Source organism: Panthera pardus, unplaced genomic scaffold (assembly GCF_024362965.1).
Source record: "Panthera pardus isolate Hobbes unplaced genomic scaffold, ASM2436296v1 HiC_scaffold_16, whole genome shotgun sequence".
NCBI lineage: Eukaryota > Metazoa > Chordata > Mammalia > Carnivora > Felidae > Panthera > Panthera pardus.
Window position 1 is genome coordinate 138,941,522 of NW_026526721.1, and position 20,688 is coordinate 138,962,209.

General features: G+C 39.5%; 1 protein-coding gene across 5 annotated transcripts in view; it reads left to right on the forward strand.

Annotated features, from left to right (window-relative positions):
- The window catches only part of UBE2E2 (ubiquitin conjugating enzyme E2 E2), a 369,725-nt gene extending 352,511 nt beyond the window's left edge, over nucleotides 1-17,214 (forward strand). For all 5 annotated transcript variants that reach the window (XM_053903853.1, XM_053903849.1, XM_053903851.1 and 2 more), the window contains one exon: nucleotides 16,343-17,214. In XM_053903853.1, the coding sequence (XP_053759828.1) occupies nucleotides 16,343-16,346 (4 nt within the window). In that variant the 3' untranslated portion in view covers nucleotides 16,347-17,214. The remainder of the gene's footprint in view (nucleotides 1-16,342) is intronic.
- The last annotated feature ends 3,474 nt before the right edge of the window (nucleotides 17,215-20,688 follow it).

The following is a 20,688-nucleotide window of genomic DNA, read 5'->3' on the forward strand; positions in this document are numbered from 1 at the left end:
TCTAGAGGGTTGATTTAACCTTGCAAAAAATGTATATTTTTAAAACCATCATTCCTAAGAATATTCACTGTGTGTATGTCTGAAGAATGGCTGTTTAAGCAAGGAAAACCTTATAGATACAAACGGTACCTAATTTGCAAGTGAAAATGTAATTGTTTATGCAGATATGAGTTCATTCTCATTTAGGGGCAGTAGGTCTGTTCATTCCCCCCCCCCCCCCCACCACCACCACCACCACAAAATATTAGCTCCAGACATATAATCACTATGCAAATCTAGTCAGAATGTTTATACTGGGAACAAATGTAGCCAATTATAGAAAAATAGGTGGAGCTGTTTTAAGCATTCATTAAATCTCTCAGGGCAAGGGGGTAAATTAAACTTTATAAGGCTGCTGTAAAAATAACTATTTTAGAATTTAAATATGCTTGTATAATTTAGTGGTTGTTACCAGATTGAATTTTAACACCGAAATTTAGTTTCAAAAAAATACTCCACATGAAGCCTTGCATCTAGGGACCTATGACTGTGCCCACCACACAGTATTTAAAAATTAGGGCCTCATCATGTCCTATTTCTTGTTGAATCAAGGGTGGCCTTTGAATTTCCAAAAAGAATGCCATGGTTTCACCAATCTTGAATAAATATAGTAGTGGGTTAAAACCCCTGTAGGTGAACCCCTGTTAGCATCATCCACGGGGTAAAAAAAGCATGGTCCCTCCCACCCATTAAATGATCTATATGATCACAGCCAAGAAGGTAGTTTTCTATAACCTATCTTCTCACTTTTAATGATGTGTTTTGGAAAAAGAATTAAAGTAGTAGAATATGAATGCTAAAATGTCATTTGAAAAGTTAAGCCGTCAATGAGGGTCAGATTTCCATGAAGAGTGACTAGCACAGCTAGCTACCTGAAAAGTAGTAATCAAAACCAGGCTTATGAGAGAGGATGGAAAAGATACAGTTGTGTGTCAGACGCTGCGCTGGGTGGGTGCCTTAGTGGCAGAGTGGATGGTAGCCTTCGGCTGTGTGATCTGAAGAACCCCAGATTCCTCCTAGTCAAAAAACAACTAAATTACGCACACACTCTTTTGTTCCAATCACGTTTCATTAGTTTCATTACTTGGTGCTCCGTGTGGTCTCTGTATTTCTCTTTGAAAATGTGCATACCTGTAGAAAAGATGGCACCTTAGAGGAGGGTCACATTATGATCAGGCATATGAACATTTCCTCTGGGAGAGAAAGGTCTGTGCATGTCAGGAGGGGGAAATGTGCCAGGAAATCAGCCAAGTGGGGAGGGAGCCAACCAGACACAAGCTGGATTTCCCCTACTTTACAAAGTTGCTATGCAGTCAATTAGAGAGAGGCCCAACTCTGAATTACTACACTCAGGTGAAGAGTGGGAAAGGTGGAGAGTTTTTATGTATGTCCTTGTCCCAAAGTAGGCCTGGCATTTTTTTTCAAAGTAAGAGAGGCTTGCAGCTGGGCTGAGAAGTATTAAGGTGAAGAAAGGTCAGCAGGTTAGAGAGGCCGGTGCAACAGGGCTTGTTAGGAGTAATCAAAGACCTACTTAGGGAAGCAGCAGGAAGCGAAGAGGTGGGATTTCCACCAGTTATAGGGGCCAGCTGGCTAGAGAGAAGTTGGCTTCATTCTGAAAAGGTTTAAAATCCAGTTTAAAATGCTGATCAGAAAAATCCCACAACAAGCAGTTTGATCTTTTTTTTCTCTTTCTCACTTACAGGCACGCATGACTGCGACTAAATAGTTCAGCATTATTAGGGCACCAGTCAGTAGAGCATACAACCCTTGACCTCAGGAGTTGTAAGTTCGAGCCCCACGTTGGGTGTAGAGATTACTTAAAAATAAAATCGGAAACAATAGTTCATTATTTCTAAGGAGTTAATATGTAGACAGATAACTTTGATAAGTGCTTTTTTTTTGTTTTGTCTCACCTCTTTTCTTTCTTCCTTTCTGCGTTTCATAACACACACCCCAGTCTCTACCATGAGATCAGTGGTTTGTATTTTCTTCCTCTTCTGCACAGATTGATCTCCCTGGGGAAGACAAGGACAATGTAGACTGACCAAATTGTTGTCAGGAGTTGTTGTTCTGGGCTGTAAAGACGGAAGCCACTTTGCTTTGATGCTGTTTTAATATATAGGCCAGCACTTCGCACTTACCACAAAGTTTTTAGCATGAATTTTCCTTTTTGAATGATTTCACACTAATCTGTGTTACAGCGTTCTGTCACATTAATATGTTTACCTCTTTTGAAAACATATTTCCTCCAGAAACAGTAAACACTAAATAGTTGTCTAAAGAGAAGGGAAAACAGAACAGCCCTTATTGAAGATAAAAGTATGATTAAGATATTGAAAAAACAGGGGTACCTGGCTCAGTCGGTTAAGTGACCCACTCTTGACTTCGACTCAGGTCATGATCTCAAAGTTTGTGAGTTTGAGCTCTGCATCAGGCTCTGCACTGTCAGTGCAGGGCCTGCTTGGGATTCTCTATCTTCTCTCTCTCTCTCTCTCTCTCTCTCTCTCTCTCCCTCCCTCCCTCCCTCCCTCCCTCCCTCCCTCTCTCTCCCTCTCTCCCTCTCTCCGCCCCTATCTCTCTCTCTCTCTCAAAAATAAATATTTTTTTAAAAGGAGATAAAAAATTTTTTTAATGTACTGAAAAAACAATTTGTTAATGTTTATTTTTGAGAGAGAGAGCGTGCGAGTGGGGGAAGTGCAGAGAGAGAGAGAGACAGACAGAATCTGAAGCAGGCTCCCCGCTCTGAGCTGTCAGCACAGAGCCCCAATGCAGAGCTCGAACCCATGAACCATGAGATCATGACCTGAGCCAAAGTCAGATGCTTAACCAAGTAAGCCACCCAGGCACCACGGAAAAAAAAACAATTTAATGGGTGAAAATCATCAGGGACATCAAACAGGTTACTAGCAAAAGTACATCTTTATGCATAGTTAGCCTTGCTATTGGGGATCTCATGTGGGATGGGCATGGTGGTGAAGTTGGGCAGGAATAGAAAGTTTTGAAAGAGAGACTTTACATGACCAGGTTTGTGACTTTAAAAAGTAAGGTTTAGTTCACCTGAGAATAAACTGAAGGCAGAGAGGTTTAAGAATGTATTTTGATGATCCAGGTAAAAGATGACAGAGACCATGAAGAGGGAAGAGGAAGAGAAGGGCCAAGAGATATTTGGGGATCAGAATCGCCAGGATTTGGCTTCCTAGCCACTATGACAACATCCCTAGCACCTGTGTAAACTTGGCTATGCCTGATCTCCCACAGATTTCTAAACCAATCCTGTTGAACAAGAAGGATGCATTCTAAGACCAGTGAATATTACTTAGTTTATGGTACCCAGTGGGTTAACCCTCCTGTCACCCCATGTTGCTAGCAGAAAAATGAGAAACAGTTTGCCACTTATGATATATTAGAATTTGTTTGGACATGGTTCTTTACCTATATTAGAAGAGTACAATAATAGTTTGAGTCCTAGAATTAGACCTGCCCACTTGGCTGAAGCAGAAGTAGGGGAGAACATTTTGCCCACCTGGTTAAAACGACCGGTTCGAGTTCAGGCAAGATACCATAAAACAAGAAAATACTGAACAGAGACTAAATATACAGATTTCAGTCACCTGGGTGGCTCAGTCAGCTAAGCATCCAGCTCTTGATTTGGCCTCAGGTCATATCACAGTTCACAAGTTCAAGTCCCGTGTCAGGCTCTTCACTCACAGCATGGAGCCTGCTTGGGATTCTGTCTAACCTCTCTGTCTGGCCTTCCCCCACTTATTCTCTGTCTCTCTCTCAAAATAAATAAAAATAAACTTTTTTTAAAAACTTAAAAAAAGACTATATGAATTATGAGAATTGAAATCTTCAAAGACTGAGAAAAGAAGATAGGGAAGCTTGAAGAAAGCAAGAGTTCAATTAAAGGAAATAGATCATATTGTCTGCTTTAGATTCGGAGCAGAGATAACTAAATATTAAACCACAAAATAATAACACTAGGGCTGCCCAAATGTTTCTATCTCAAGTCAGCAACTTGGAGAGCTGCTGATTCTACAGGTATAAATGTCATTTAGCCTTATGCACGAGAAGGAGGAAGATGCCAGGAACTTGATAACATCTACATGCTAAATTTCATCCTCATCAGTGGGTCTGATTACCCATTAATTCAGTCATTAAACAAATACTTATTGACTGGTCACCCAAAGTGCCCAAATACTACTGGTTTTGTGATACAAGACTGAGAAAGAAATACTGCCTACCCTCACCAAGAGATAGGAGTTAGCAAGCACAGGGATAGACAGAGAGAATGGTTGGGTTCTAGCTTTAGCATAGAACTCAACAACATCCCTTTCAGAGGAGAGGATAAGAGCAAGGCCTGCGCCCTAATCAAAGCCTACACCCTCAGTGTTATTCCTCAACAGGGACAGCATCCTTAGAGCTGCTTCAATTACAGATGTCTGGCACTTGAAGGCAGTCAGAATGATCTGGTAAACTGAAACCCTTGAGATTCTTGTCCATCTCTGGCTCTGAGCTGGGCTATTTATATCCCTGGACTCGAGTCCAGATTCCCAGATGCAACGGAGACTGTGGACACGTATGATAGTATGTAGGACACAATTGCTATATTCACACTCACTCTTGAAAGCCATCTCCTGTACCACTCTTAGCTACCGAAGAGTGTAAATAGAAAACACTGTGCAATGGGAAAATTGATAAATTACAATACTTGTTTGTAGAGAGTGGACTACATCCGAGGACTATGGAATAAAAATAAAACTTTTTATTTTGAAGAAAAGATATACATTACAAACAAGTCTCATTAGATTGCTGTTGTCGTTTTTACCTATATTTGGGGTTGGAAGTAGAGGGAAGAGCAGATCCAGGATAATCTTCAGTCTCTTGCAGCTAGAGACCATGAGAAAAATACCCTTTTGAAGATCATTTGTTTCCCATGGTTGGCGGTAACAAGTGTTTATAAAGAGTATATATTTTTTAATAACTATTAAAAATAGCTATTCTCTCACTATAATCTACCATCCTCAGATAATAACAAGTATTGATGAGGATGTGGAGGATTGGAACCCTCACACATTGCTAGTAGGGATGTACAATGATGCAATCTCTTTGGACAGCACTTTGGCAATTCCTATAACGGTTACACAAAGAGTTTCCATATGACCAAGCTGTTCTACACGTAGGTATATACCAAGAGGAATGAAAACATGTTCAAGCAAAATGTCCATAGTAGCATTATTTCTAATAGCCAAAAAGTCCAAATAGCCCACAGGTCCATCAGCTAATGAATGGATAAACATAGTGTGGTATATTCATACAATAGAATATTATTTGGCAATAAAAAATGAATGTGGGGTGCCTGGGTGGCTCAGTCAGTTGAGCGTCCAACTTCAGCTCAGGTCATCATCTCACGGTTCATGGGTTCAAGCCCCTCATTGGGCTCTGTGCTGACAGCTTGGAGCCTCGATCCTGCTTCAGATTCTGTCTCCCTTTCTCTCTGCTCCTCCCCAGCTTGCACTCTGTCTCTCTCCCTCTCTCTCAAAAATAAATAAACGTTAAATTAAAACAAAATGAATGAGGTCTGATTTGATGCATGCTATCACATGGATAAAACCTTGAAAATACTATGTTTTGTGAAAGAAGCCAATCTCAAAAGACCCTATGTGTGTGATTCCATTTATATGAAATGTCCAGAACAAATATATACAGATAGAAAGTAGATTACTGGATACCACAGGCTAGAAAATTTGGGAGGATGAGTGACTGCCACGGGGTCCCAGGTTTCTTTTGGGGATGATGAAAATGTTCTAAAATGGATTATGGTAATAACTGCATAACTGTGAATGTACTAAAAACCATTGAAGTGTACACTTTAATTGGGTAAATTGTATGAATTATATCTCGTTGAAGCTGCTTTAAAAAAAAAACAAAACCCAGCTTCAACATCTTGGCATCTTTGACTCCTGCTTGCTTCAGCAACAGCTCTTTGCAGCGGTCTTTTGGGGAAAGCAATGTGTGAATTTCTGGTGTCTTAAGCAAGTCCTCTACTGTAAGGCTCTTTTCCTAGAGTTCATTAGGAATTATTGCTTAACTAAGCCTGGCATTGTAATCCAATAGCTTCTCAGTAGGAATGCACCATCTGTGCTGTTCTTTAGATGAGTCTATTCTAACAGAACACTTTATATTTCCAAACACATTGATTTAATGTACATAGCACTACAGTGTTAGACTTATAGGATGAGCTTTTAAATTTTTAAAAATATTTTATCAACCGTGTACTTTAGATCAGAGCCAGTGTATTTTGTGTTTATTGAGCAGTCTCAGTTCAGTGGGCGTTAATATGGAATGGTTTTAATTTTCTCCCATCACTGCCTTAGGCCTTATTTTGTTGATCTTGCTTTTCTATTCCTTAATAATATTTAGCAGATCTCATATCATCCAGGTCACTTTCAGTTAGCCAGTCTGGTCCACTTTTAAACTCCCACCTCATACCTGATTTAAATCTAATTTCTTCCTCCACTCCCATCAGGGTGGATGGAACATGGTCTGCCTCTCAGATACCACCTTCTCCTCCCTTTTCAAGGCCTAACTCCTAAGCATATGGAGGCTAGGTAATGAATGAAGACGGTGTCCCTTTACCTAATTTCCTGTGGTTATTATCTTCACTGCTTCTTGGCAAGCACCATCTTGCCATCCATGCCTTCTAGGTGACAGGTGACAGGTGTCAAAATGCTGCCTGTCATGGGTAGTTGGGAGAGCTCACTGCCCGATTCCCTGATGTGGAAGACCCAGCCCTGGCTCAGCCTCTTACTAACCCCTTCTCCTGTGGTGTCCTGGTAAATATTTAACAACGGGCTAGGGGTGGGAGTGGGGTGGTGTACATAAGTTTATTACATATTTTACTGATGTAAAGAATGTGTAGTACACAACTTACAAGTAATGAAATATACAATACTCATTAATGTAAATTCCATGTAGTCAGTAGACTCTCCCAGCAGTGAGTCAGTGATTTTTTTCCATCCTGTGGTTGCAGCTGACAAATGAGTGGAATTCTAACATGAACGGATGATATTTTCATTTAAGAACTAAGACAAAGTGGGATGCCTAGGTGGCTCAGTCGGTTAGGCATCCGACTTCAGCTCAGGTTATGATCTCATGGTTCGTGGGTTCGAGCCCTGCGTCGGGCTCTGTGCTGACAGCTCAGAGCCTGGAGCCTGTTTCGGATTCTGGGTCTCCCTCTATCTCTGTTCCTCCCCTACTCACACTCTGTCTCTCTCAAAAATAAATAAACATTAAAAAAAATTAAAAAAAAACTAAGACCAAAGTGAAATAAAGAAGGATTTTGGAATTTCACTTATTAGTGTCATGAGCAACTCCTTTGCTGAATTGAGATAATAGGTTCAATGCTGGAAGAATATATCCTCCAGTTTTTATGCTTTTGACAATGTAAGGACTCTAGACATACTACACTTTTAGGTTTAATCTGTATTATTTGCATTTTTTCCATGGCTTTCTTAGCTCCAGACAATCAATAAAACAATAAACCAAGTCCTAATTTTGTAGCATTTGCCAATTCAGGCTACATGCATGACCTTATTGGATGCATAATTGGGGCACGATGCATGGCAGCACATTGTTTTTTTCCACCATACAGATAGAGTAGGCATAAAAAAAAATTTTATGAGGATAGTAATCATAGCAGTAAAATAATTAAGAAATGATGAGCTTTAAGGATTCCCCTTGTTTGTAAATAATTTATTTAATTGTAATGCTATTTTTTAATAATGGTGGTGTTTAAAATTCCTAAAAATTTAAAAATTGGCTGGCAAGCTGGTTCCAGAATACCACTGCCCCTCTCATAGCATTCTCCTAAGAGCCTCTTAGCTACTATGGTCCCCTCTTTTGGGGAGCTGCCTTCTTGATAGGACACTCATGAGCTAGCAGAGACAGTACAGACCATTTCCTTGGTGTCCCCTCTCGCTACTCAGTCAAGGGGCAAATCTCGGGCCGGGGATCACACTCCAGTCTGCTTCTTACAGGCACCCCAGTCTTTACTGTTGGGTCTCTTGGTACCCTCTTCACCTGGCTTTGAGAGGGAAAAGTCATCCTCTCCCCATTTTTGTGGTGGTGGGAGAAGGGAGACAGGGAAGTTCCACACTCCCAAGATAATAGCTCCATACTCCCACAAAACTTCTTTCTCTCCTTCCCCGTATTTTATGACGGGACTGGGGCTGTCCAAGCCAGCTCATCTTCTCTTAATAAGTCTTATGGAAGGTACTCATGGTTTCTTTAGAATTTGAGATACTCAGTACCTTTTACCATCACTGGTTATTAATTCGGAAGTAACAGCGTATCTTGCTAGACTTGTATGCAGTTCTATTTAGCATTCTCAAATTTAAATCTAGTTTATGTTATGGATAATATTCACCATTTGGTTTAAATCAAATGTATCTTCTCAGGGTATTTAACCATCTTTCTGGTTTGGGCTAGGCCTATAATTAGTAGTCTTGTTTCCCCACATTCCAAAATACAAAAACCTTAACTCTGTCCCACTCACTTGATTTAATTAGCAGATCCAGAGGAATATCTCAGATATTCCTAAATCTTGATAACATTCTTCAAAAGAAACAGAAGATTCCTATACCCGTGGGTGAAATTGCTTTAAATGCTCCGAGTCTTAACCTCATCAAGATTAGGGTTCTTTAAGTAAAATTTTAGTGAAGAAAAAAAATGGGAAAGGGTAAGAACTTAACCTACCAGATATCAAAACACACTATAAAACTATAGTGAGAAAAGCAGGATGAACAAATAAATCAAAAGACAAATTAATCTATTGAAAGAACATCAAGTACAGAATCAAATCCAGATATGTATAGGAATCTTAGAAATGATAAAGCTAGCGTTGCACATAAAAGTTACTATATGTAAATAGAGGGGGATATTTCTAAAATACTGGAGTGAACGAAGGGGGCCTTTATAAATAAGCATGACATGAAACTGGAAAATATTAAGGAAAAATAGACTTATTAAAAATTTTAAACTTATGTATGGCACGGGGCATCATAAATTAGGTGAAATGGCAAATGATACACTGAGAGAAAATATTTTCTCCACACATAATAGATAAATAGTGTTATTGTTAGAGGTGCACTGAATTTATTTTGGCTGAATACTGAAAAGCCAGTGTTAAAATCAATGAACAGCCTAAGGCAAGGCTGAATATTCCCATCGTAAAATGATCCTCTGAGATACAGCAGTAAATATGAAATTTTAAGAATTTAAGTAATATTATAATTTCATTATTAAAAATTCAGTATGTTTTTAAAGTTTGTCATTATGATGTACCAATGTAATTTCTCAGCACTGCCAGCTACTAGATGGCTCCTGTGCATATTTGCAATACTTAAATAGATGTTTTCATTTAATGAAAAGCATGAATTGGGAGGAGAGGTTATTTATGCCAGTGTAGGTTACTGGTAGATTTTGCTCTGAGGTCGGTAAGCTTCCTTTTCCTCTAATAGTTACAGAAAGGTAAAGACTGGCCTTCTCAACGCCCAGACCCTGAGGATCTGGCTGATGGTGGGGGCACAGGGTCTTTGAAGTGCTCCCGTGAGCAGAAGCTCTGTGCGGTGCTGAAAGAAATCACTTTCTGAATATTGACGAAGCAAACATAAGGTTTTTTCCCCTCGCATTTTAATTTCTCTTATTTCTACATGCTTGCTGCTTCCCACAGTCACTGGATGTGCTGCCTTCCCTGCCAGCAGCCGCTGGTCTTTCCCAAGTCCTTTCCTGTCAGTGCCGGTGTTTAACAGCAGACAGTGTTACCCACCGTTTTGTTCCAGCAGCCTCTTCACATGTGGTAGCTGCTCTTCTATCTCACTCGGAACATTTGTTTGAATACCTGAGGAGGCAGGTCCAAATTACCCCCCTGCGTGTCACAGCGTTTGTCTTTGGCTGAAAGAGATTTTCCGTCCAAAGTGACCCTCGTATCGCTTACCAATACTTTTAAAGCCACCGTTCGCATAGTAGCATTGAGTACGAATGAGGGTGTTGTGCTTATTAAAGATGATGGTAACTTACATGATCTGTGAGCTCCGCAAGTTCGGTAAAGCTAGAAATGGCGTCAAAGGAGGCATCTGTCTGTTCGGTCTTCCAAACACTGATGCAGATTTTGGCTAAATACTGAGACCCAAGCTAAACTTCAGTGCATGCCTGATATTTGTAATGCATAAAGTGCTCCTTCATATTGGTAAGAAAAAATGGACAAAGGCAAACAACTCACAGAGAAAGAAATATAAATAGTGAACAAAACTGAGCAAATGTGAAACCTTAGGCATCAAGTTAAAGGCCGTTACAACAATAACAGGCTTTGTTAGCTTAACAAAAAAAAATTACAAAGATAGGTAATGCAGTGTTGCTGAGAATGCCTAGAAACTAGGTAAATTCCTTGTAGTGAAGGCAGTTCTCAGCAGTATTCCCCAAAAGTTTGAGATGTGTACTCTCTTGTCCAGCACTGTTACTTAACAGGAATCTCCCCTCCAGAAGTACTTCCAGCCATGTGCTCAGAGATTTATACAAAACTGTAATACTCGTTGTTATAACAAAACATCAGATCAAATTTAAGTGTGCATCTGTAGAGGAACGGAGAATTGAACGCTGAAGAACCATGAAGGAATGTCCTACAATTATTAGAAGTAATGAGCTAGGTGTATTCATACTGCCATATAAATGCAAGCACAGTGTATTGTTACAGAGGAAAATGCAAGTTGCAGAATGTTTTTATGTGATTCCCATTTGATGTAAACATAAATTTAAAAAGGTATGGAGGGATGAGTTTCGAACCGTTAACAGTGGTTACCTTGAGATGGAAGGAGTATAGGGATGGAGGAAATAGAAGGAAGAAGGTAATGTTTTTGATATCATACGTACTTCTTTGTTACTTGAGTTTATTATAATGAGAATCTATTACTTATTCATTTTATATAAGACTTAAATAAAACTAGGTTAGACCGAACCACAGAAGAAAGATTCCATGAAAGACACAAAAATGAGCTACTTGACATCATTTCAAGGCAGACATACAGAAAGCCTCCAGTGACTTGATGGGAGCTAAAAGAATCATGTTATCACAGGTATTATGAAACGGCTGGCAAGGCAGTCGTTTATAACCTTGAAGAATCGAAGAAATGGCGAAGTGCAAAGCACAGATTTCAATAATAAAATAATTAAGTTAAAAAAAACAGAAAAGTGAAAGAAAGCTGTCACAGTCACCATCAGGTCCCCTTCTCTGACTTGCCGATAATTCACATCTAGAGAAGAAACGTCTGTGATGAACCAACTTATGATGGTACTACCACACAGGGATACCTGCCATATGGAGTGATATGGTTGCTATTTTGTGTGTGCTTCTTACTTATTGTCTCATGTGTTTCTGTCCATACTTATATTCACTCAGTAAACAGACTTAGCAAGAGGGAAGCGGAGTGACAGGCAGAGCCCCATGAGGCAGGATTTTGTTTAGCTCTAGTTCTCCAGTACCCAGTACAGAGTAGGGACTCAATAAATATTTGTCGAATGAATGCATAGGTTCTAGTCCAGGGGGGAATACAGATTAGTAAACAGCCAACTAAAAGACAGTATTCTCCGTGCAGTAATAGGGATGGGAACACTCAAAACAGAAATGGGACGACTAAGACTGCAAGAAAGCTCCTAGAAGACATCCCCAAGGATGCTATGCTTGAGCTAAATGTTGAGAATGAAGAGAAGCTTTCTAGGCAAAGGAGATGGCAGAAGCAAAAGTTCAGACTTACGGAAGAGCAGGGCTTATTGAAGAAGCTGCAAGCTGTTTTTTCTGGTTTCAAGCATGAGCAGAGGAGGCTAGAAAGACTAGGTCTAGATCAAAGATCTTGGGAGCCCTACTAAGGACTTTTATATTTTATCTGAAGAGAATGTCTTCACGAAGACAATCAGATTTAGATTTTAAAATTTATTTTTATTTTATTTTGAGAGAGAGAGAGAAAGAGCGAGAGAGAGAGAGAGTATGGGGGAAGAGCATAGAGGGAGAGAGAGAATTCCAAGCAGGCTCCACACTCAGCACAGAGCCCAACGTGGGACTTGATCCCACAACCATGAGATCATGACCTGAGCAGAAATCAAGAGTCCAATGCTTAGCCAACTGAGCCGCCCAGGCACCCCAACAGATTTATATTTTAAAAGATGCACAAGAACACTTAGTTGCCAGTCCTTATTTTGAAAGTAATAGCAATTTTGTATGTGCATTACAAGAATTAATTCATTTAATTCTTATAACAATCTATGGAGTCGTTACTGTTATTGTCTCCATTTTGTAGTTGAGGAAACTGAGGCACAGAGAAGTTAAGTAATTCGCCCAAGGTGACTCGGTTTTTGGTGGAACTGATATATAAACCCAAGCAGTCTGTATCCAAAGCCCATGCCTTTTTCCTATATTCTGTACTACTTTTGTTTGTGTTTTTTAAGAACATATTTGTTTTCTTAAGAAAAGGGAATCAAAATTTTTTTCCATGTAATTTTTCCCGTATCGCCTACCAACCAAGATAGAATGTTCTTTGACCTTGCAAATAGAATCATTCAGCAGTTTAGTAGTCTGCCTGTCTTTTCCAGTCCCCTCTTACCATACAGCTGCTTCTTTATCTCCTTTAGTCTTGCTTCTTGTCTCCCTCCCCTCCCTTTCTGGATAAGCTTTAACCCATTTGGCTTCCAGGGTACCCAGTGTAGCCCCAGCCAAGAGAGAGAGGCCAGCTGGGCGATGAAGTTGCAGGAGTTGTCTGAGACTTCACCGTCCAGAATCAAAGGTGCACAGATCACAGATCTCAAAAAAATGGGAGAGGGGGCAGAGTACTCAATATGATCACCTTTCACTCACTTGTAAATAATCATGATGGCTGTTCAGTCAACAAGCATTTAGTGAATAGCTTCTCTTTGCGCCTGAAACTGTGTTGGGAGGCAGAGGTGAGACCAGGAGGTAGAGCTGGGAGAAGAGGAAGTTGTACTGCCCCTTGCCAATCAATGGTCTTTCAGTCTTGCACTTTCATTCAGGCTAGTATTTCATAGCTAGTATTGTGTCAACAAAAGTGATGGCATTTTTATTAAACAGACGAGATGATGTGGTTTAGAGGTCTAGTTAATGAAGAGCATTATAAACCAACTCTCACCCCCATTATTTTCCATTGACCCCACCCTGTAAATCCTGTTCCTCAGCCTCAGGGAACCTTTAATAGATGCATCAATGGTATTTGGGAGAATTAAGTGCTTAAAATCATCCAGCCCTGTGCTGTAAGCATAAACATGCTCCTCTTCTCAAAAATTCAAATTTTTGCTGTGAACAAGGCAAAAAGTGTAGAAGACTTAAACTTTAATTTACTTATCCACTGATAAATTTTGTGGATCTTCTTTAGTAAGAGGAGGAAGACCAATAGAGGATAATATCAAAGACGGATGAAGATTTGGGAAAGTAGTAACAATGTAGAAACCTAAAGTGATGGGAATTTTTCTTCTTTTTTAGAAAGAAATTGTTAGAGACACAAGTAATGCATGTTTGGAAACTGTTATTACGTCCCTGACATATCTGTATCCATGAAATATGAAACCTATGTAAGGAGATTTGTTTTTACTTAGGATCGTAATTATAAATACACTACAAAGAGTGGGTCTCATTCCATTAAATTCTCTGTGATAGTCATTTGCTGCTTATATATTGCATAGTTTTGACTCACTAACCTACAATCTTAATTTTCTTCTATTCACCAAAAACATTTTAACATTGAGAACTACGTGGTTAACAACACTCGATGTTTAAATTCCCTCATTTTATACCTTTATGTTATTCCTTCATTTGTACATTAAACAAATTTCAGATTTGCATAAATTTGTGAAAGTGTATGCACAGTAATGTTCCTCACAGCATTGTTTATAAAAGCAAAAATTGAAAAGAGCCCAAATGTCTCTAGACCAGAAGTTGGTTATTCAGGTAAATGTTAAAAATGATGAAATCAATTTGTGATTATTGACATAAAAACTTATTTACCATATCATGATTTTTTAAGATGATAAAAGCATTCTGTACATTAATCTTTTTTTAATTGTGTGTTTAGAGAAGAAGTTCAGGAAGATCTATGAATGTTAACAATACTTCTTTCTGAGTAAATTTGGAGATGGTCTTCACTTACAACTTTCTGTCATATGTATTGTTGGAGGTGGTTTTTATTATTAATTATTGCTTTTACAGTTAGCATGTATAATATGAAAAAATAGCCTTTTTAAAATCAGACTTGAAAAGGTAAAAGGATCTCTGAAAGAAATGTAATGTTAAATTGTTTAAGCATACAAAGAAATTTTGCACAATGCATGTTAATTTTACCAGTTCTCCGCCTTATGAGATTTTCCTTTCTTCCCCTACTAAAATAGTATTAACACTTGATATAAAACCTTTCCCTCCCACAGCTTCCTGTTCCCTATCCTTCATCTGTCCCCTTTTTCTTCCTTTGAGCTGCAGTGACAGACCTATCTTGTTCCCATATGCCCACACTGTGAGGATATGATTTGAGGCAGAACATTAACATCACTGGTCATTCTGACATTAAACCTGTCCTTTACCGTGACCATTGAGTTAGGAAGCACAGATGGGTCTTTAGTGCATTTCACTAATGGACATTCTGTTCAATTAAACACCTGTCTTCAGTGACGTAGATCTCAGCTCTTAAGAATACCTATGTTTTCACTAAGGTTTTGCATTCTAGACTGAGAAATTAGAGCAAGATGATTTTTTTGTGTGTGACTCAGACTTCTCTTTGTCCCTTTAGACTCTAAAGTCATTACTTAATCTGAACTGCAAGACTGCATTTTTTTTTACAGTATCTTAGCCAGTTTCCAAGCATTTGGTATTCCTAGTTTTCATCTTCTTGAACCTGGTTGGTTTAGGCAGTGGTTTCAGTTATAGGATTTGGGCAAGTGAAGAGAGGCAGAAGTTCTGAACAAACCCAAATAGTGGGTAGTCTATGAATTTGTTTGTGATATAAGTGAGCATAAGACACTGGCCTCTGCCTAGAATAATCATAACAAGCTGAGCGCAAATCCAAGAAAACATAAGCAAGGTTGTAAGCAGTGTCTTGTCGAGAAGGTTTTCAAAAGCTTCAGCAGCAGCACCCTAACCAGATCATTAAAAGGTGGTGTTTCTCTTGGACCTCTAATATTAAGAAGCTATAACCATGAATGTCTTACTAGGCTAGAGTCTCAGAATCTTCCCCAGTTATCAGTTGTGTTAGAGCATGGGCACACTTCCTTACTCTTTTCTTGTCTTTAACATAGTGTTTGCTAATTTTTCTCCTGTTCCCTTTTGGTTCTTTCTTATCTACTTGCTCTAATACACCCAAATTCTCAACACCAAAAGTAGAGGAAATAAAAATCAGACGAGAATGGAGGAAAAGGGGGTGCATTCTGGGGTCCCCAGAAACCTAAATTACTTTTTTTTAATTGCTCTGATTTTTGGGGGTCCTGTCTGGGTGGAGAGCAGGCTCCCGAGCAGTGTGTAGTGAAGTGTGGGGGCTCCGGGCCCAGAGCTTGGCACCTCCACTTACTCCGTCTGGAGCAAGTGACTTACCCTCCTGTGTTTCACTTTCCTGGTGTGTCAGCTCCTCCGAGTTTTTTGGAATTAGTATGTTTGTGTTAGGACGTGGTGTATTTGAGTATTAGCTATTATTTAATATCTACCAGTGTTTTTGTAATAAAGAGCTATATGGATTTTGACATTCCCCAGTTTGGAGGGAGAGGTAGATCAGCTTCCCCTGTGTCAGTGGGTCTCACTCGGGGCTGCTGCTTGATTGTGTTTGGCTGAGGCTCTTGAAGGTTCCCTCAGTGTAGGCCACCGGGGGGGCTAAGCCTCCGGGTGGAGGACTTAGCCAGGCCATCGCAACCACTTCCCGAAGAGTTCTCAGTGAAGAGTCTATCTGAAAACGAGGGGAGGAGGATGGGAGACGTGCGGTGGGCACAGGGAGAGAGAATGAGACCTGTCAGGAAACATGACAGGAGCCATCAGTAAAGGCACAAGCAGACGACTCTTTGGGCAACTGGTGTGAGATGTGATCTATCTCTGGCAGGGCATTTACAGGTCTTGCTAAAGCAACGTTCCAGGGTAGAGAGCTGCTTTCCACCACCTCCCCGTCTGCTCCTTGAACGAGGGCTAGCTTTCCAGACACTCCTTTTCCCCAGCTCTGAAAGAGGAGGTGCTGCTGCTGTTTACTGACTCCCGGCTCTGCTTCCCTTCCAGCTGACCCTCTGGTGGGCAGCATCGCCACACAGTACATGACCAACAGAGCAGAGCACGACCGGATGGCCAGACAGTGGACCAAGCGGTATGCCACATAGGGGCCTGCTGGCTGCTGCCCCCGCCGGACCTGTGCAAGCACATTCACCAAGTGCATCAATAGCCCTACCCACCCCTCCGGACCTCGGTTCTGATCTTCTTATTTTTATTACATTTTGAACCTTTTTCTGATGATGTGTCATCCATCCCCCGTCCCTTGTCCCTTCCTCCTCTTCCTCCTCTTCCTCCTCTTCCCTCTCTCTTCCCTCCACCCCTGCCTTCTCAATTTATTCCCTTTTTTTGATTTCTATTAACTTGAAAGATTTGGGGTTTTTTTTTTCCCACCTCAACATGGATGGGAACTTTTGTTTTCAGTGCAAACAATGTCGGATCTGTAATAGTAAGAGCTTTCTTACAAAGCTTCGTATTACTGTGTGGTTTTGTTTTTTGTTGGTGTTTGTTTTATTTTGGTTTTTTTCCTTTTATGTGATCTTTGGGAAAACACAAATTCAGAATTATATCTCATTTCTACTTAAATGTAGTGCTTAGGATTAATTTTTTGTACTGAAGTCTTTATTGGTGGGTGCATGCTACTGGGAACAAGTTTTTTGTACAAAAGCTTCAATCAGAATCACTGTGCATTACTGAGACTCTGTTTATCACTAGCCTTCTGTCTCCCACACAGAAGACTGTTGGATTGAACAAAATAATATGTATTTTGATTTACTTAAAGTGCTTGTAAATTTCTTAGGGACCTGCCACTTTTGACTGTGGATCAGTTGATGTACACTTGTATTATTAAAGCACTCAATAAATCACTGTGGCTGATAAATGCACTTCTGGTAACCCAGCGTTTGCTTTGTATCCTGGTGACCAGCATAGCCCTACGAGCAGCGAGGCTTGTCTAATTCAATTACAGATTCAAGTGTATTTTTCATCTCAGACCTCTAATATTTCTTTGTAGCTAAGTTGCTTACCATGTGGAATTTCTCCAGCTGTCAATAACCTGATGATTTTATGGTTGTTTCAGGTCACTGTCACTTTACATATTGGCCACACATTACTTTGTCGTAGACCTCCTTTCTGTTACAACCTTCTTTACTTGACAATTAAAATACGGGACTCCAAAAACAGCCTTCTAGGGGCGCCTGGGTGGCACAGTCGGTTAAGCGTCCGACTTCAGCTCAGGTCACTGATCTCACGGTCCGTGAGTTCGAGCCCCGCATCCGGCTCTGGGCTGATGGCTCAGAGCCTGGAGCCTGCTTCTGATTCTGTGTCTCCCTCTCTCTCTGCCCCTCCCCTGTTCATGCTCTGTCTCTCTCTGTCTCAAAATTAATAAACGTTAAAAAAAAATTAAAAAAAAAAAAACAAAAAAACAGCCTTCTAGTGGAAGTCAAGTCAGACTGATCATTGTGTTTAACCACTGTTGAATTTATTTCTCTCCCTTTTTCCTCTGAAGATTGTTGTCGTGATTACCCTTGAGTTTGGGTTTTGTTTTTTCTCTATAGTTATGGTGGGAGAAGTAAACTGTGTCAGTCATGGTCAACGCATTCACTGACAAGGGTATGTATATCTGGCTTTCACCTTCAGACTATTTTAGGTATGTTTTGTTTTCTCCCATAATTTTAGTGGAAGAAATAAACTCAACTGTATCATTCATGGTCAATACATTTGTGACAAGGGTATGTCTGTCTCGCTTTGACCTTCAGACTGTTTTAGGTATGCAGCTATAGAGGCAGAAGAAACTTGTGTGTGGTGCAGTTTGAAAAACATACCGATGGGGCGCCTGGGTGGCTCAGTCGGTTAAGCATCTGACTTTGGCTCAGGTCATGATCTCACAGTTTGTGAGTCCGAGCTCTGCACTGGGTGAGCCCGTGCCCCGTGTTCAATGAGCACAAGCCCCACTTGGGATGAGACCCACTTCTCTCTCTCTCTCTCTCTCTCTCTCTCTCTCTCTGCCCCTCATAGGATTCTCTCTCCCTTTCTCTCTCTCTCTCTCTCTGCCCCTCACTCACTTGGGCCCTCTCTCTCAAGAAAATAAATAAAATTTAAAAATAAATAAATAAAATTTTAAAAATAAATAAAAGATTTTGAAAAAAAAGAAGAACATACTGACCTGCTGACTGAAATTCAGGGTTCTCTGTGTTACAAGGCATATTGGAAAGTCCTGCTCTCACTAATCACAGTTAGAAGCCCACCATAAAGCTTGGTCTCATTTGAGGAACATCTTTACTGCTAAATAGTGGGATTTACAAATAGAAGTCATTCACCTCTTAAATATTTCTGATTCAGATTTAAAATCTTTATTTGGAACAGATTTAAATATCTGATTCAAAAGATGCAGGTTTTTGTGGTTAAAAAGAAATCCTAAAGAAAATATTGTTTAAACATCGAAAAGGTAAGTTTTAAACCAGAGTACATAGGGTATTTTTTGTCTTTCTAATAATGATTTTACCACTCACTTTATTTGAAAACATTTTCCTACAGACCATATGTGTGAATGGGCATAGCTGTATTCCAATAAAGCTTTGTTTATCAAAATAATCAGTAGCCAAATTTGGCCCATAAGTTGTAGTTTGCCAGTCCCTGATATATAGACCAAAACAGACAGGGGTGGGGGTGGGGTGGGAGTCAGATAACTGTGTGTTTAACATCTCTTTCTTTTCTTTTCTTTTCTTTTTAATTTTAATTTAATTTATTTTTTTTTTAATTTACATCCAAGTTAGCCTACAGTGCAACAATGATTTCAGGAGTAGATTCCTTAATGCCTCTTCCGCATTTATCCCATCCCCCCTCCCACACCCCCTCCAGTAACCCTCAGTTTGTTCCCCATAATTGAGTCTCTTATGTTTTGTCCTCCTCCCTGTTTTTATATTATTTTTGCTTCCCTTCCCTTATGTTCATCTATTTTATGTCTTAAAGTCCTCATATGAGTGAAGTCATATGATATTTGTCTTTCTCTGACTAAGTTCTATCCACGTAGTTGCAAATGGCAAGATTTCATTCTTTTTTATTGTAACATCTCTTTCTTTAAAATAAAATTAATTTTTTTTAGTTTTGTGGGGGGTTTTTGCTGTTGTTGGTTTTGAGAGAGAGAGTGCACACACTCAAGCAGGAAAGGGGAGAGCAGGAAGGAGAGAATCCCAAGCAGGCTTTGTCAGTGAGGAGCCTGACTCCGGACTCGATCACTCAAACCCGTGACATCATGACCTGAGCCAAAATCAATAGTTGGATGCTTAACCAACTGAGCCACCCAGGTGCCCCTAAAATAAAATTAATTTAATTAATATAATACAAGACTAATTTTTAGGAAATTACTCATAATGTGTTTTTATCTACAGATTTTCTCACCAAAGGTTTTTATATTTACTTTAATACTTTAGATTTAAAAAGTCAATCTTAAAAGCACTTAGCCCTGTAAATATGCACTCTTATTAAACTGATTTTTATTTTGCTTTTGACTGATTAAACTAGACTTGCGATATTACAACTGACTTTTATTGAAAATCTCTAAATTCACTTTGCTTTTCTTCTTTTAAAATGTCAACTCCATTGGACATTTTTTAAATGATGTGTCCCATATATTACATGTACATCTCCTATCTGGTTGTACTTCAGATCATTTAAAAATATGTGTTATTTGGGAGCCAGAGACGATAACAGTTCTAGTAGGAATTCCTGTCACAAATCTGTGTTTGCTTTCCCATGAGCCATCTTTAGATTTTATGTCAATTTGATAGGAAATCTCAAAAATTTTTTTCCCTGTGTTTATGAACTCTAAATACTTAATGACAAACAAATGTACCCTCGCCTCAACATGTGAAAGCAAGAGAAACTCCAGAGAGAGCAACAAATCCTTAGCTGAGCCTGTTAAGTCTAGACTCCAGATAACGTAGTAATTTTACTGGAAATCTATAACCACAGCAGGCAATACAATTCCAGTGTTTCTTAAAATGTTTGCAAAGTAAGATTTAAGAGTAGTTTAGCACTCGGAAAACTAAGTCGTTTCACTAATAATCATGGGAAAAGCATTTCTAAAATTCAAGTGTCATTTTGAACCTTAATCTTTAACTTTCCATGCCAGCGATTGCTAGTTGTAGTATTTCACAGATTTGTCAAATAAAATGTTGGCAGATCCTTGCGAGCCAGGACTTCTGGTCATTGAGAAAGTAGTTTGAAATGATACTTATTGATCTTAAGTATTTCAGAAGGTTGTGGCCTTAATTTGCCATAAAACTACAAATAAATTGAACAGTCTTCATCTCTTTTACAAGAATCCATTGAATGCACCAGGTGCAGAAGTAGTCAAT